Source organism: Rhinopithecus bieti, unplaced genomic scaffold (genome assembly GCF_001698545.2).
Source record: "Rhinopithecus bieti isolate Rb0 unplaced genomic scaffold, ASM169854v2 scaffold_13674, whole genome shotgun sequence".
Taxonomy (NCBI): Eukaryota; Metazoa; Chordata; class Mammalia; order Primates; family Cercopithecidae; genus Rhinopithecus; species Rhinopithecus bieti.
In genome coordinates this window covers 533,437-547,921 of record NW_016807649.1, presented here as the reverse complement: position 1 = coordinate 547,921, position 14,485 = coordinate 533,437, and the positions used below count along the sequence as shown (strand labels likewise).

Genomic DNA, 14,485 nt, shown 5'->3' with positions numbered 1-14,485 from the left:
TCTGTCCAAACTCACAGAATGTACAACATCAAGAGTGAACCCTGACGTGAACTATGGACTCTCGGTGATTATGATGATTCAGTGTGGGTTTACCAATTGTTCAACACTCTGGTTGCAGACAATGAAAAGGGGAGGTCGTGCATATGCAGGAGCAGGAGGTATATGGGAAATCTCTGTGCAGATTATTTTCCTCTTCATTTTGCTGTGAGCCTGAAATTGCTCTTAAAAGGTTTAAATTTTTTAAAAGTTATCAAAATGTTTTAAAAAAAGAAATAAAGGATTTCCAGAACCTCAAATAAGTAAAGAATGTAGTCTCTTTTATCTTGAACTTATAACTTTATACAGGAAACCAGGTTTAGAATATCAGTCAATACTTAAAACCACTATGTAAAATACACTTTACTTTTTCTTGATTCTGTAAAGCAGTATAAAAGGTTCTATCATCGAGGAGATAAAACAATCAATCATCTAACATATTTTGATATACATTTCCTTGTCTAGGAATACAACACAGTATAAGAGGCACCATCCAAAATATTAAAATGAAATATAACAGCTAAATAAATGACAGGGGAAGGAAAAAGAAAAGCCAACTTACCACAGTTTGGTGGATAGTTAGAATGTTTAAGGACAAAATAAAATACTTGGCCAGAGCTTTAAAGAAATGTAGACTAAGCTTTAGATAAAAGAATAAAAATTGAGTATTTCATGCATGAGAAATAATATACACAAAGGCGAGAATACACATATAAAGTTTGGGGGAATCTGAGTAAAGCAATTGAACTAAAGCAAATTTGCTGAAACAAATCAGTAAGGTTACAGTGGTGATACACAACAGAGTCTTGCCAAGACCAGTCACTCTGGCTTCTGTGTAAAAGACAAAGGAGAGGTTAAAATTTGAAATAGCTATTTGAAAATGAATGAACTAGTCCCAGTGAAGGTACTGAAGGGTGGATAAAAGTTGCTACATTGTGAGAAAAACTGTTACACAGAAGGGGCTGATCTAGGGTAAGGACAATGCAGAATACACTGGGAGGATAAAAGCTAAGTTTTGTGTGTGTGTGTGTGTGTGTGTGTTTTTTTTTTTTTTTTTTTTGGTCCAAAAAAGGAAAACAATCTTAGGGACATATGATTACAAAGAAAAAAAGAAAAGAAAATGGGAAAATAATAACTTCAAATATCACAGGAAAATATCTAACAATATGCTCTACAATGTGTTCAGGATTAGGCCTCAATTTACTCTAATTGCTGTATGATAGGCACTGCAATCCAACAGAACATTTAATTAGGGATGAAATATCCAATTTATACATCTAATAGGAAGACACACAGTCTTGTACATTTGAAGAAACTTCAAGTGCTCAGAAATTATGCACTGTATTGGCCTTTTGCTTCTTCTGTCTCCTTTCATGCTACTTGCCTTTTGACAAGTTCACTTTTGGATAGCACTTCTACCAAAAATGTTCTGAGATATAGAGAGCGAAGGGTGGAACAGAAAAAAATGAAACAAAAATTCAAATCTACAAGATCAATTCCATGTATCTATAACATAAACATGGGACCTTGTCATGACTTATCTTCAGGCAACATTTTGGTGTAACTACATATAATTTAATAACACATTATACACCATTAAATACTAAAACAATAAAAAAACCCACAATTATAAATTTCAACAAGAAATAACATAACTATAATGACATATACCCAAAACAAACCCAAGAAAACAGTGTTTTTTAATTTGGTCAGAAAACTCTATGAAGCTGAAATTAACTGTCTGAGAAAAAACTGAAAGTAGAGTTCTTGATAGTAAAGACAATACATTTCAGTCTTGACCCTTCATATTGGTCGCACCATTGTCCCTTGATCTCAAATAGTCTTTTGAAATTACGCCTTTTGTTATATTTTCATACTCAAAGATCTGAAACATCTTATTAAAATTTCTTACTTTTTTCTATTTAACATTTTCTCAATACGTCTAAAAGAGTGAGAGCAAAAGATAAAATTTTACATTCACAATGCAATTTTAAAATTTTATGTTCTCATTTCTTTTAAATTCTCAACTTAGCAGTCTCCACACTGTTATCCTGCTCTTTTCTCCTGGAAACCTAAAAAGAACCCTGAGATATTAAAATTGTAATTAAATCTCTTACTTAGAGTATTTCTTGAATGTTTATCACTTAGATTCATTATTTTTCTTAGTTGACTCCTAGATATTTCTTATAAGAAGGTTGGAATGATTCATTTTGCTAAAATTAATTCCTTTGTTAGGTAAAGGATTAAACCTCTCCATATTTAAAACAAGGGAAAACAATGTTCCTTTGGTAAGTATAATCAAGTTTCTTAAAATACTGGCTATAAGATTTTAGAACAGGCTTATCTCATTTAGTATTGGAGATATATTCTCATGAATAGGAGCACTAACCAAATAGGTGCTTTTCGGTCATTACAATTTCCAGGCATAATATATATTATGTATGATCAACATATAATATTCAATTAGAAGTTACCACCTGATGCCTTTATCTCCTTGCCTTCTCTAGAACTTGTCCAATAGTGGATTTTTCTAGGCCTAGAACATGACCCACCCAGACCTACCTGATGTTTACTCACCTAAACTCTGCATTTTTAATAGTCAGGCATACTTTAATTTTAAAGTAATTCCTTGTTTGTTTATGCAGGCTATTTTCTATGAAGCAGACTATAATCAGAAAACAGTGTCAGTGGCAAAAACATCTCCACAGAATAAAGAAAACAAATCTATTGGTGATTGCCTCTCAAACTGGTCAGAGCAGCATGGTAAAAAACTCACTGGCCAAAAAAAAAAAAAACAAAAAACAAAAAACAAAAACCCACAGAGCTCACTGTAGTGTTTGACGTGTCACCTCTAACAAAGATGTTAAATGATGCTTTATTAACGTGGAAAAAATGCTTTGACTCAATGTGCTTAGAAATTCCTATTTGACAATAAATCTACTGAGGAAAAACGCTATCATTTGGGTGAAGTGTTAATCTGTGGTAGTTACATATACACATTTTTTAATTTCATCAGGCTGTAATGTGCTGTATTAGTTATGTTTTATGACTTAATTCTCAGTTATGTAATAAAGATGCTTACTACTTATAAGAAGTATCAATAATAAGTGCTTGGTAAAAATTATAGAGCTTTGTTCGGTTCCAGCTAGAGACAAACTTAAGACTAGAGATTGTGTTAAACAAAATACTACTCTCACAAAATTGCTCTAAAATACACAGTTGCTTTCTGATTTTCCATATTCATTTTAAGTTTTAGTTATCAAATTTCATAAAGCAATTGGCCATTGAGTCATAGTTTTCACCAGTTTGAGCTAAACCCAAAATTAAAATCTGGGAAACAACCTAATATTGAAATATTAAATTCTTAAATATCCCTCCAAAAAAAGGTTTGGAAACTGTCAAGTATTATCAAGATTATCTTACACAGAATCAAAGTACTAATTAAATGAGGTTCTCTTGAATGTCACAATACAACATTCCTTTTAACACTGTATCACTCTACTATTAATGCAATTTTCAAATACAATGTATCTTAAATATTAAATTTATGAAAATTTCAAAGTAACAGACTTCTGCATAGACGAGATACACAATAACAATTTTGATATTCCTTTAAGCTGTTTAAGTGATGCTAACTATATCTAAAAAAAAGTCTATTTCACATAAAAGATTTTGGATAAAAACCAGTAAGTTTCTTAATGATCCTGAACCAGATAATAAAATGTTGAGGATGCTGAAGAAGGTTAAATCCAGGTAGGCTTCAAGAATAGAAGTCATCCATCTTTAAATATTAGACATTTGCTGGCGAGAAGATGAAAGTAAGACTTTAGGATATATTGTGGGTCCTTGCAGTTCACATTCTAGTATGTTGGCACAAAATGAAGACAGGTCCTAAAACCTATGGGTATTTTCAAGTTTAGTGTTTTAGAAATACATAATCCTTGAACCAATTAAAAAATAATATATGGCTTATATCTACTTTGTCAGTTTAAGTAACAGAAAAAATGACTATTTGTTCTGTGGTGATTATTGTGATGACAGTTTCATTTTCCTCTTCACATTTTCGGTGACTGTTCTCCATTGGTATCATCAACCAGGTCTCTCAGGCGAGATAAATGGTGCAAAGCCCTTCATTAAAAAGTATAAAACACATTACAAACCAATTATTAGGAACTGAATAGCCAATGCAGACAGCAAAAAAAAATAAAATAAAATAAAGTTGATTATTAACTTCAAAATTGCTATGAGAAGTAAATTTATATAAACGTTGAGACTTATTCCTTATAAAACCTTGAGATGTGAATAACTGAAGGTTAAAATAATTTAAAGTTCTATAAACATTCACTTTAACAATTATATTTTTTGACATTAACTTTTTTTAAGATAGTCTGCCAAGTGCCCTAACAAGAAACAATAGGTATCAGTTGTATCACACTTAACAAATACACTTTTTTCAAGTAATTTTCACTACAGCTCTGTGAAATGACACCTTCGCTTTTGGTATCCTGTGTATTAGTTAAGAAGTAAAATACAGAAATTATTTTTAACATTTATGTTCAAGATAGCTATTTTTTAAATAGCATTTAAGGATTAGTTACAGATCTAAACAAAACTCACTTTTATTGAGTGTAGGAGAAGCTGCTAACTACTCCAGCAAGTCTATATAATATGGTGTTTTACCAACAACCTAGATTTTTCTCTAAAATAATGCCAATACTGTATTGCAGGTCTCAGTGGAGAAAACTCAATCATTCCTCAAACCAAGAAAAGAGGCCCTTAACTTTCCAAGCCTTCTCTAATTATATTTTTTCAGTTTTTCTCTCCCCTATCTTTCAGTTCCTGGAGGACCACTCAGAAAACGTCAGTTAATTAGTCATATTTCAGATCTTTCATAAATACGAAAGATATTAAGGAAAAACAGAGTGACAATATAGTAATTAAGATGTGCAGTAATTAAGATGTGCAGGAAGGGCCAGAAGCAGTGGCTCACATCTGTAATCCATGCACTTTGGGAGACTGGGATTGGCAGATCACCTGAGGTCAGGAGTTCAAGACCAACCTGGCCAACATGGTGAAACCCCATCTCTATTAAAAATACAAAAGACAATTAGCCAGGCGTGGTGGCAGGCATCTGTAATCCCAGCTACTCAGGAGGCCGACGCAGGAGAATCGCTTGAACCCAGGAGGTAGAGACTGCAGTGAGCCAAGATCGTGCCACTGCACTCCAGCTCCAGCCTGGGCAACAAAAGCGAAACTCCATCTAAAAAAAAAACCACAATTAAATGTAAAAAAGAAAAAAAACATAAGCTGTGTAATAACCTCCAATGTCAGTAATTTCCACTTATGGTGAGCAGAAAGGTAATGACTACAACACTCTATTCTATAGTCTCTAACACATAGAAGTTATTCAATAAATGTATAATAAACTGCATCTTCCACTTTATCGAGGACAAGGAGATGGAAGGAAACTAGTAGCATTAATTACTGCATGTATATCTATTTCCCTGTACTCTATACTTCTTAGACACTTTTACTCAAATGTAATAAGAAGACTCTTAATTCTCCCACCTTTTTTGGCAACTTCAGTTAATTTCTGAGATTCCCACCTTCATTGACTAAGTGCAATAATTCACCCAGAGCTACTAACCAATCAGAGGCAAAATAACTAAAATTTTAAAACAGTCAGCTGGAGGTGGTGGCCAGCACTGTAATCTCAGCACTTTGGGAGGCCGAGGTGGGTGGATCACCCTAGGTCAGGAGTTCAAGACCAGCCTGGCCAACATGGCGAAACCCCGCCTCTACTAAAAATACAAAAATTAGCCGGGCGTGGTGGCATGGGCCTGTAATCCCAGCTCCAATGAGTCTTCCTAGAGACCACATATTTCCACTTGAAGAATATAAGAAAACTGAGTACTTAAGGGACTAAACAAAGGCCAGACTACTAGCTTACAGTTCCCTATGGGTAATGAAAGATATCTTAAAACTGGTTAGCCACCCAAATTATTATTATTATTTTATTATTATTATACTTTAAGTTCTAGGGTACATGTGCACAACGTGCAGGTTTGTTACATATGTATACATGTGCCATGTTGGTGTGCTGCACCCATTAACTCGTCATTTACATTAGGTATATCTCCTAATGCTGTCCTTCCCCCCTCCCCACTCCCCACAACAGGCCCCAGTGTGTGATGTTCCCCCTTCCTGTGTCCAAGTGATCTCATTGTTCAATTCCCACCTATGAAGCCACCCAAATTATTAAAAACAAAAACAGTTATTCGAGGAATGTAAAGAGCCATAATAGGACTTTTACCTTAGGAAAGGCCAATAAAGCCTACAAAGTATAATCAGTAACTTTTGAAAGATTTTGGAAATATTTTAGAAATTCTGAAATACATTTGAAATATCTGAAGTATGAAAAGATGACCATATACCTAACCAGAATATTTTGCAGCCAGAAAAAGGAATTCTGAGAAGGAATTAAATTTAAATTGTCCTTAAAACAGTTAATCTACAGACTGAAAATAACTTTTGTAAGTGTAAGCTTACTTCATTACAGTACAAACGTCTTACTGACAATACTTCTGAATGTAAAGACAAATTAAGACTGCTCCAATTAATACAACAGAATTAATAACTAAAGGCCATGTAACAAAACATAAAACTTACTCTCTCTAAAAATGAAACTCCATATACAGGTAAGACTTGATTGCTTATAGTAGAAAAAAAGTTACTATTAAAAAAATTCTAGCAAATGGTAAAAGCACTTATAGATCAGTATTGATTTTTGTGGTGATTTAATGACTTGCAATCTAGTGTTTGTTTTCACCAGAAAAAACATCTAGGATAATGTACATTACCTCAGAAAACACATTTAGGTCTGTGATAAGTTCAGTATCAATGCTTTAAAGAGCAATGGAAAACTTACCGTCATTCACCTCAAATTTTAAAGCAGAATGAAGTCTTCATACTAGATGATCAACTGAGGCCCTGTACTTAGTCTCAATTAATAATTCATCACTATCATTAATAAGAGGAGTGTTAAAAATACAGACTTTCAAATCAGACTACCTAGTCTGAATCACCCTTCTTCCTCTTACTAGCTATGCAACACTGGACAAGTTACTTTACTACTCCATGCCTATTCTCTGATCTGTATTATGAAAATAATAATAGTACTTATCGCATAAGGTTGTGAAGATCACATGAATTATATTCAATAGCACTTAGAATACTGACGTTTGGTAAACATTCAATGTTAGCTACTACTATCATTATTCACTGAATTCTATTAGGTATGGAACATTATACCCCAGTACTACGGCAAGCTACAAACAAAGGTGCATTATTTATACCCTAAAGATAATAAATTAAGTAGAGAGAAAAAAATTATCTTACATGATATATTTTAACTATGAAAACTATATACACATTTGTGACAATTAGATTCATAAGTTTACATGTCTAGTGTTTTATTTTTCCACCATTTCCTTAGATCACAGAAGCCTAAGCAAATTCTCAAAGTATAAAAGGTAGCCACGTGAAATGGTGTGATTAGAGTAGAAACTTTTAATCTCAGTATTTCCTAAGCTCAGTATTCCATCTTCTGAGGACACTTTATAGTCACACAAACACTCCAAAATAAATACCCTTCTCTTCTGTCAATATTATGACTATAGAAACAACTTGTATTTTTCTCCATTTTATTATTTAAGACAATGTAACTAAGAAAATTAGACCTATCTTTATATCCAGGTCATTATATCTACTTTAGATTTCTGTAGTGACGTTCCAAATAATGATCCATTTACTATTAAATTTATTCTAGAGAGAATATATGAAAACACATTTCATACAAGTTCCTGTTATAGGATACTCACAAAATACTATCATAAATTGTTGCTATTACTACTCAAAATGAGTCATTCATATCCATTATATTTTAGAGGTCTAAAGCTATCCTCATTAGGTCCTTAGGACATTTTGAATAGGAAAAAGCACAAGTTTAAAAGAAAACAATGTTTTTTAGTGTAATTAAACAGTGTGCTCCAAGAAGCTTAAATATGCCTAGTAGTGCTACTCTTAAAACTACTTATTTCTACCCTGTAACTTTGATTTGAGTCAGAGGAATGGCTAAGATGGATTCGCATCCATATTAGTAAAGAATACTTACTTCTGAAGCGACCTAGTAATAGGAATCATACTTTCCTTCAACTGTAATTTAGAGAAATCATCTTCTGAAACCTAATATTAAAAACACCAAATATTAAAAAATATTTAAAATATTATATAACTATAATTAAAATGGTATTTACAATGTGATTAAAACATTAAAAAAAATATTTTCTACATTTCCAAAAGAATTCTAATAATTTCAAAGAACATTAAATATTTATTATTTCCATTATTGTAAACCACTCCAAACTAACAGCCTTTTTCAACTGTCCTAAAGTTATATTCTACCAAATATGTCCATTAAAAATCAATCTTGGCTTAAATAATGGAACTTTAACTGAACAGGCTTGTATCTCAATGAGTTTAAAAACTAGAGGGGGAAAGAAGGATAGATTACATTAACATTATGATTATTAGAATGGTAAGGACAGAAATTAAGAAAACTCATGGGGGGCAGACTTAAGGTTCTCAAACGCTGATTCCACTCTTTTGTATGAAAAACTGATTTTCACTTATTCTTTACTGAATAACCAAAACAATGACAATAAAAAACAGCCATCATCTATTGAGTATTTACCCATTGTTACCAAGCCACTTACTAAGTACTTATATCAGTTGTCCAACAAACTATATATAATATATATTTTATATTTTATATATTTATTATATATTTATATATATATATATCTTCTTAACATCCTCACTGCACAGAAAAGGAAATTGATCAATAAAATAAGGCCAGCACAGAAAGACAGACACTAAATAATAATCTCACTTCTAGGTAGAATCTGGGTGTGGGGACAGGGGAGTTGCAGAGATGTTTGTCAAAGGATACAACATGTCAGTTAGGTGAGAAGAATAAGGTCAAGAGATCTATTCTACAACATGGTGACTAAAATTATAAACAACATATCGTATACTTGAAAATTACTAATGGAGCAGATTTTACATGTTCTCCACAAGAAGTATGTGAGGTAATTAGCTCCCCTAGCCATTCCATGATGTTTCGAAACATCATGTTGTACACCCAAAATATATATATAGTCAATTAAAAATCAATAATTTTTTAAATAGCAAACTGAAACTAAAGAGGTTAAATGATTTGCACAAATATTGCACTTGCTAGTAAGTGACAGAATTAGAATTCACTATCATATTTGGGAAAACAGAAACTCTATGTTCTTAAACACTATACTTTTGTGGGAAAAAATTCATCATGTAGAATGGCAGTCCAAAACAGAAACAGATTTTCAAATTCCCAGGAAATACACAAATTGAAAAAATAAAATGGCTTTAAAATAAAACTTGATATGACTGTATTCATAACAGCCAATAAACACACAGTAACAAAATTAAATTCCAAATGACAAAGGTGTGTGGAGGAATCTAATGTTGAAAAAGTTTTCTAGGCCTCCCCGAATATAACTATCAGAAGATGGGCCATATAGATTAATTTTGTAGAGTATTACAAAACAACTCTTAAAACCCTTTGATACTATAGTTGTAACATCATCATAACTAAATAAGATGTTGGATTTATAACCATAAGTTAAATAGAACAATCTGTTTAGAGATAAACACCTACAGAAATCAAACAGAATTAAATGTTCAGTACATTACTTCCCAACAAAAAAGAATACTACTGCCACTTACAACATGTGTATGTGGCATGCTTACTAACATGAAACTATAAGTAGGTCTATTAAAAAATGTAGAAAAAAATCTTTATACAAATTCACAAATCTCAATTCATAAATCATGTTTGTGCTTACTTGTTTAATCTCTTCTTTTGGCTCTGTGGTCTTATTTTGATTAAAACGTTCTTGTACTGCTTGAAGGTTAAATAACATTTGTTTCAGGGCTTCAACAGGACCATGATGTTTGCCTCCAGAAAGAGTACAGCTCTAAGGTTAAAACAGATGATAGTATAAGGTTAACCATCCAAACTCAGGGAAAGAAGAGTTTTATTTTGTATTAATTTCCCCTAATAGAAAACTAATGTAAAAATCCAAACAATATACATCAATATTTTAAAAAATCAAAATTGTAACTCACCACTTCCCTATTCCGAGGCCCCAGGTGAAGTTACTTAGAGACAATCATGATTAACAGTTTGGGATATCCTTTCTAGTCACTGCTCTTTTAAAACAAATAGTGCACGTTTATATTTATGACAAATTAATTTAGCACATTCAAAATCACAAATTTTAAATGAAATGAAAGGTCCTCAGAGGACAGGTAAACCAACATGTTCTTTTCAGCTGATCAAGGACCAAAATTTCAAATACAGTATTTCTGCACACTTTAAAACATGTTTTTATAACAGAATGCTCTTTTCACCTCTTCATGGGCCACACATTCCTTCTACCTAAATAACACTCACAGCTCGATTACCACTGACCTTATTTGTGTTCAAAGAGTGCAGCAGTGTTTCAGATACATAAGATGGCAAAGATTCTTTTAAGATAATCAGTGAGGGATATTTTAAAATTTCTTTTTAAAAGTCTTATCAGTCTATTAGTTTACATCTTTCAAATGAGTTTCTGTGTCCTAATAGCCATCTACCAAGTAGCAAATAGGACTCTACAGATGTCTGTAATTTAATATATTTTAGCATAGACTGTGCACCATAAGTACTACTTAAACTTCAATTCTATAGAAAGTTGTTGATTAGCATAAGATACTCAAGGTAAGCAGTATGGCTAAAAAGATTTTAAAGACACTTCCCCAGTTATAGAACAGGATGTAAGAAACAGGGAGTGAAAAGGTAAAATGCCATAGCCATTGTGGAAAACAGTACAGGAATTCCACAAGAAATTAAACATAGAATTACTGAATGATCTTGCAATTTCCCTCCCAGGTATATATCCAAAAGAAATGAAAGCAGGGACTTGGGTAGATATTTGTATACCCATCTTCACAGCAAAATTATTCACAATAGCCAAAAGATGGAGGCAACCCAAGAGTCTAACGACGGGTAAATGAATAAACAAAATGTGGCACATACATACAATGGAAAATTGTTCAATCTAAAAAAGAATGGAAATTTTGACAAATGCTACAACATACATGATCCTTAAAGACATTATGCTAACCAAAATAAGCCAGTCACAACAAGATATGTATATAATGATTATTCTTATACAAGGTTCCTACAGTAACAAGTCCATAGGGACAGAAAGTAGAAAGCTACTTACCAGGGGCTGGGGAGAGGGGGAAATAGGGAGTTAGAGTTTAATGAGTACAAAGTTTCAGTTTGAGAAGATAAAGTTCTGGCGATGGACAATGGTGATAGCTACACACAATGTGAAGGTACTTAATGCCACAGAACGGTACACTTAAAAATGATTAAAATGGTAAATTCTATGTTATGTATATTTTACCACAACAATATAAAAACATTAAAAAAAAAAAAAAAAAAACCAGGGTAAAAGTATCCAGTTAGGATATACTCCTACACCTTGGGAGACAGCATCTGAGGCATAATCTCCAAATGATCTGCATCTAGCCACTATCTTATTTTAGAACTTCAGCTGCCTTATGCCAACCATAACAGTTACAAAAGGCTGCCTCTGGAATTTATGCCTGAGCTGAGTGATTTTCATGCAAAGTAGTGGTCACAGTATCAAAAGAAGACAGAAAACTAGAAAACATATGAACTGTTTGTGGCACTGTTAATGAATGTTTTAAAAATATTGTATGGATAATACAATTTGTTCTGAGACTTGTCATTGACACCTGCTAGTAAATGTCTCTGGGTATGTCTCTGTATATCTCTGACTCTTAGAACCATAGTGACATTTCATACATTCAAAAAACAAATTATTTAAACCAAACAGAACAAGAGGAGAACCCAATATACAGTCATCGCTGGTTTTTTGGGAGACTGTTTCCAGGACTCTGTGTGAATATAAAAGTTCAAGGAAGGCCGGGTGTGGTGGCTCATGCCTGTAATCCCAGCACTTTGGGAGGCCAAGGTGGGCAGATCACAAGGTCAGGAGATTGAGACCATCCTGGCTAACATGGTGAAACCCCATCTCTACTGCAAATACAAAAAAAATTAGCCAAGTGTGGTGGTGGATGCCCGTAGTCCCAGCTACTCAGGGGGCTGAGGCAGGAGAATGGCCAGAACCCGGGAGGCAGAGCTTGCAGTGAGCCGAAATCGTGCCACTGCACTCCAGCCTGGGCAGCAGAGTGAGACTCCATCTCAAAAAAAAAAAAAAAAAAAAAGCTCAAGGAAGTTCAAGTCCCTGATTACAAAATGGCACAGTATTTGTATATAACTTACGCATATATTCCTGTAAACTTGAAATCATCTCTAGATTACCTTTAATAAATAATACACAACGTCAACAGTACATAAATACTTGCACATTGTGTTTTAAATTATGTTTTACTGTTGTATTGTTATGTATTGTTATGTTTATTATTATTCTCCAAATTTTCAATTTGCAGTTGGTTGAATCTACGGATGTGGAACCCACACATACAGAGAACCAACCGTATACAAAGACAAATGAACCAACAGTATTATAAATAAACAGCACAACCACACCAAAGGGAGTTGGGAGGAAAATAATTAACCTAAGTAACTCTGGAAAACAGTATTTTGATATGATGTTATAAGGCTAAAGATGAAAAGAGGAATATTTAGCTGGGCGTGGTGGCTCACGCATGTAATCCCAACACTTTGGGAGGTTGAGGCAGGTGGATCACTTGAGGTCAGGAGTTCAAGACCAGCCTGGCCAATATGGTGAAACCCTGCCTCTACTAAAAATATAAAAATTAGGTGGGTATGGTGGGTGCCTGTAATTCCAGCTACTCGGGAGGCTAAGGCAGGAGAACTGCTTGAACCTGGGAGCAAAGGCTGCAGTGAGCAGAGATTGTGCCACTGTGATCCAGCCTGGGAGACAGAGTGAGACTCTGTCTCAAAAAAAAGCAATAGACAAATAATGTAATCTAGTTAGTAAATTGGTTAATTACAGGAATATGGGTTAGCAATTCTAAAACTACTTTGCATGTATAATAAGACTGAACAAACAAACTTACTGCAGATAATGAAAGGATTCTCATAGGAGGAGAAAGTTACAAATAGGGAATGGGAAAAGCTAAAACAAACCGTGGTATTAGACTGGAATCAGAGGTATCAATACGAACTCATGATTTTATACATATATGTGTTTATATGTACACACACATATACACATATATGTACACAGATCAACAGATAAAGAAATGTACATATGTGAGTATGTGTGGGTTGGTAAACTTGTTTCCTAGGTCTTCCTGCTGACATAGTTTAGAATGAACAACACCCTAGTAGCACTCAGCACAACTAATGCCTAGATCCTAGTTTCTAAATGCCATTTTCCAATACAAAGAACCATGGCTCCATAAGAACTGCTCAAAAAAGAATGGAGACATGTAAAAAGGACACAGGAGCCAACATGAAGGAACTCCTAATGGCCTAACCTGAAAACAATTTCAACAGCAGCATAACTAATTATGCTGTACTCTAAACCAAGAATAAAATAAATTAGTGAATCTGTATAATATAATTTACTAAACAAATATAAAGGAAGAGATAGTTTTTCATTATACAAGGTTTTCAGTTAATACAGAAACAAGATAGGATTCACAAATGGATACTAAAATTAGTAGACGAAAGTTTGAGGAGAAACAGGATATCTGCAAAGTCTCAAAGTTCTTTCTAAGATATTTAATAATTACAAGTAGAATCAGTATCTTTACTAAGGATAAAGATCACCTTAACCAAGTGTTCAAAGTTAATACAACCAGTTTTTACATATTATATCTTTATTACATATTACTATTATTGCATTAACTTATCAATATATTAATGATATAAATATATAAGGAGCCCTCTGAGATGATGCAGTGAGAATAGCATATCACTTCTTCAGCATTCTTGCCAAAAATGCATAACCTCATTCTAATCATGAGAAAACTTCAGACAAATCCAAACAGAAAACCTCTACAAAATAAGTGACTGATCCTAAAGACCTGCAGATGATCTGGCAAACTAAGAATTCAAAATAGCTATTCTAAGAAAACACAACAAACATCAACAAAACACACAGAAAATAATTCAGAAAGATGCACAGATACCAACAAACAAATACAAGAAACATGAAAAACCAAGAAAATATGACACCACCAAAGGAATATAATAACTCAAGTAACAGACTCCAATGAAAAGGAAATCAGCAGATTGGTGGGAAAAGAATTCAAAATCTTTAAAAAAAAAAAAAAA

General features: G+C 33.2%; 1 protein-coding gene across 7 annotated transcripts in view; it reads right to left on the bottom strand.

The window, feature by feature from the left end:
* Positions 1-296: 296 nt before the first annotated feature.
* CUNH18orf54 (chromosome unknown C18orf54 homolog) overlaps positions 297-14,485 on the bottom strand; it is a 24,557-nt gene continuing 10,368 nt past the window's right edge. For all 7 annotated transcript variants that reach the window (XM_017882988.1, XM_017882987.1, XM_017882986.1 and 4 more), the window contains 3 exons: positions 9,984-10,115; positions 8,210-8,280; positions 297-4,164 (listed from right to left, as the gene is read on the bottom strand). In XM_017882988.1, the coding sequence (XP_017738477.1) occupies positions 4,092-4,164; positions 8,210-8,280; positions 9,984-10,115 (276 nt within the window). In that variant the 3' untranslated portion in view covers positions 297-4,091. The remainder of the gene's footprint in view (positions 4,165-8,209; positions 8,281-9,983; positions 10,116-14,485) is intronic.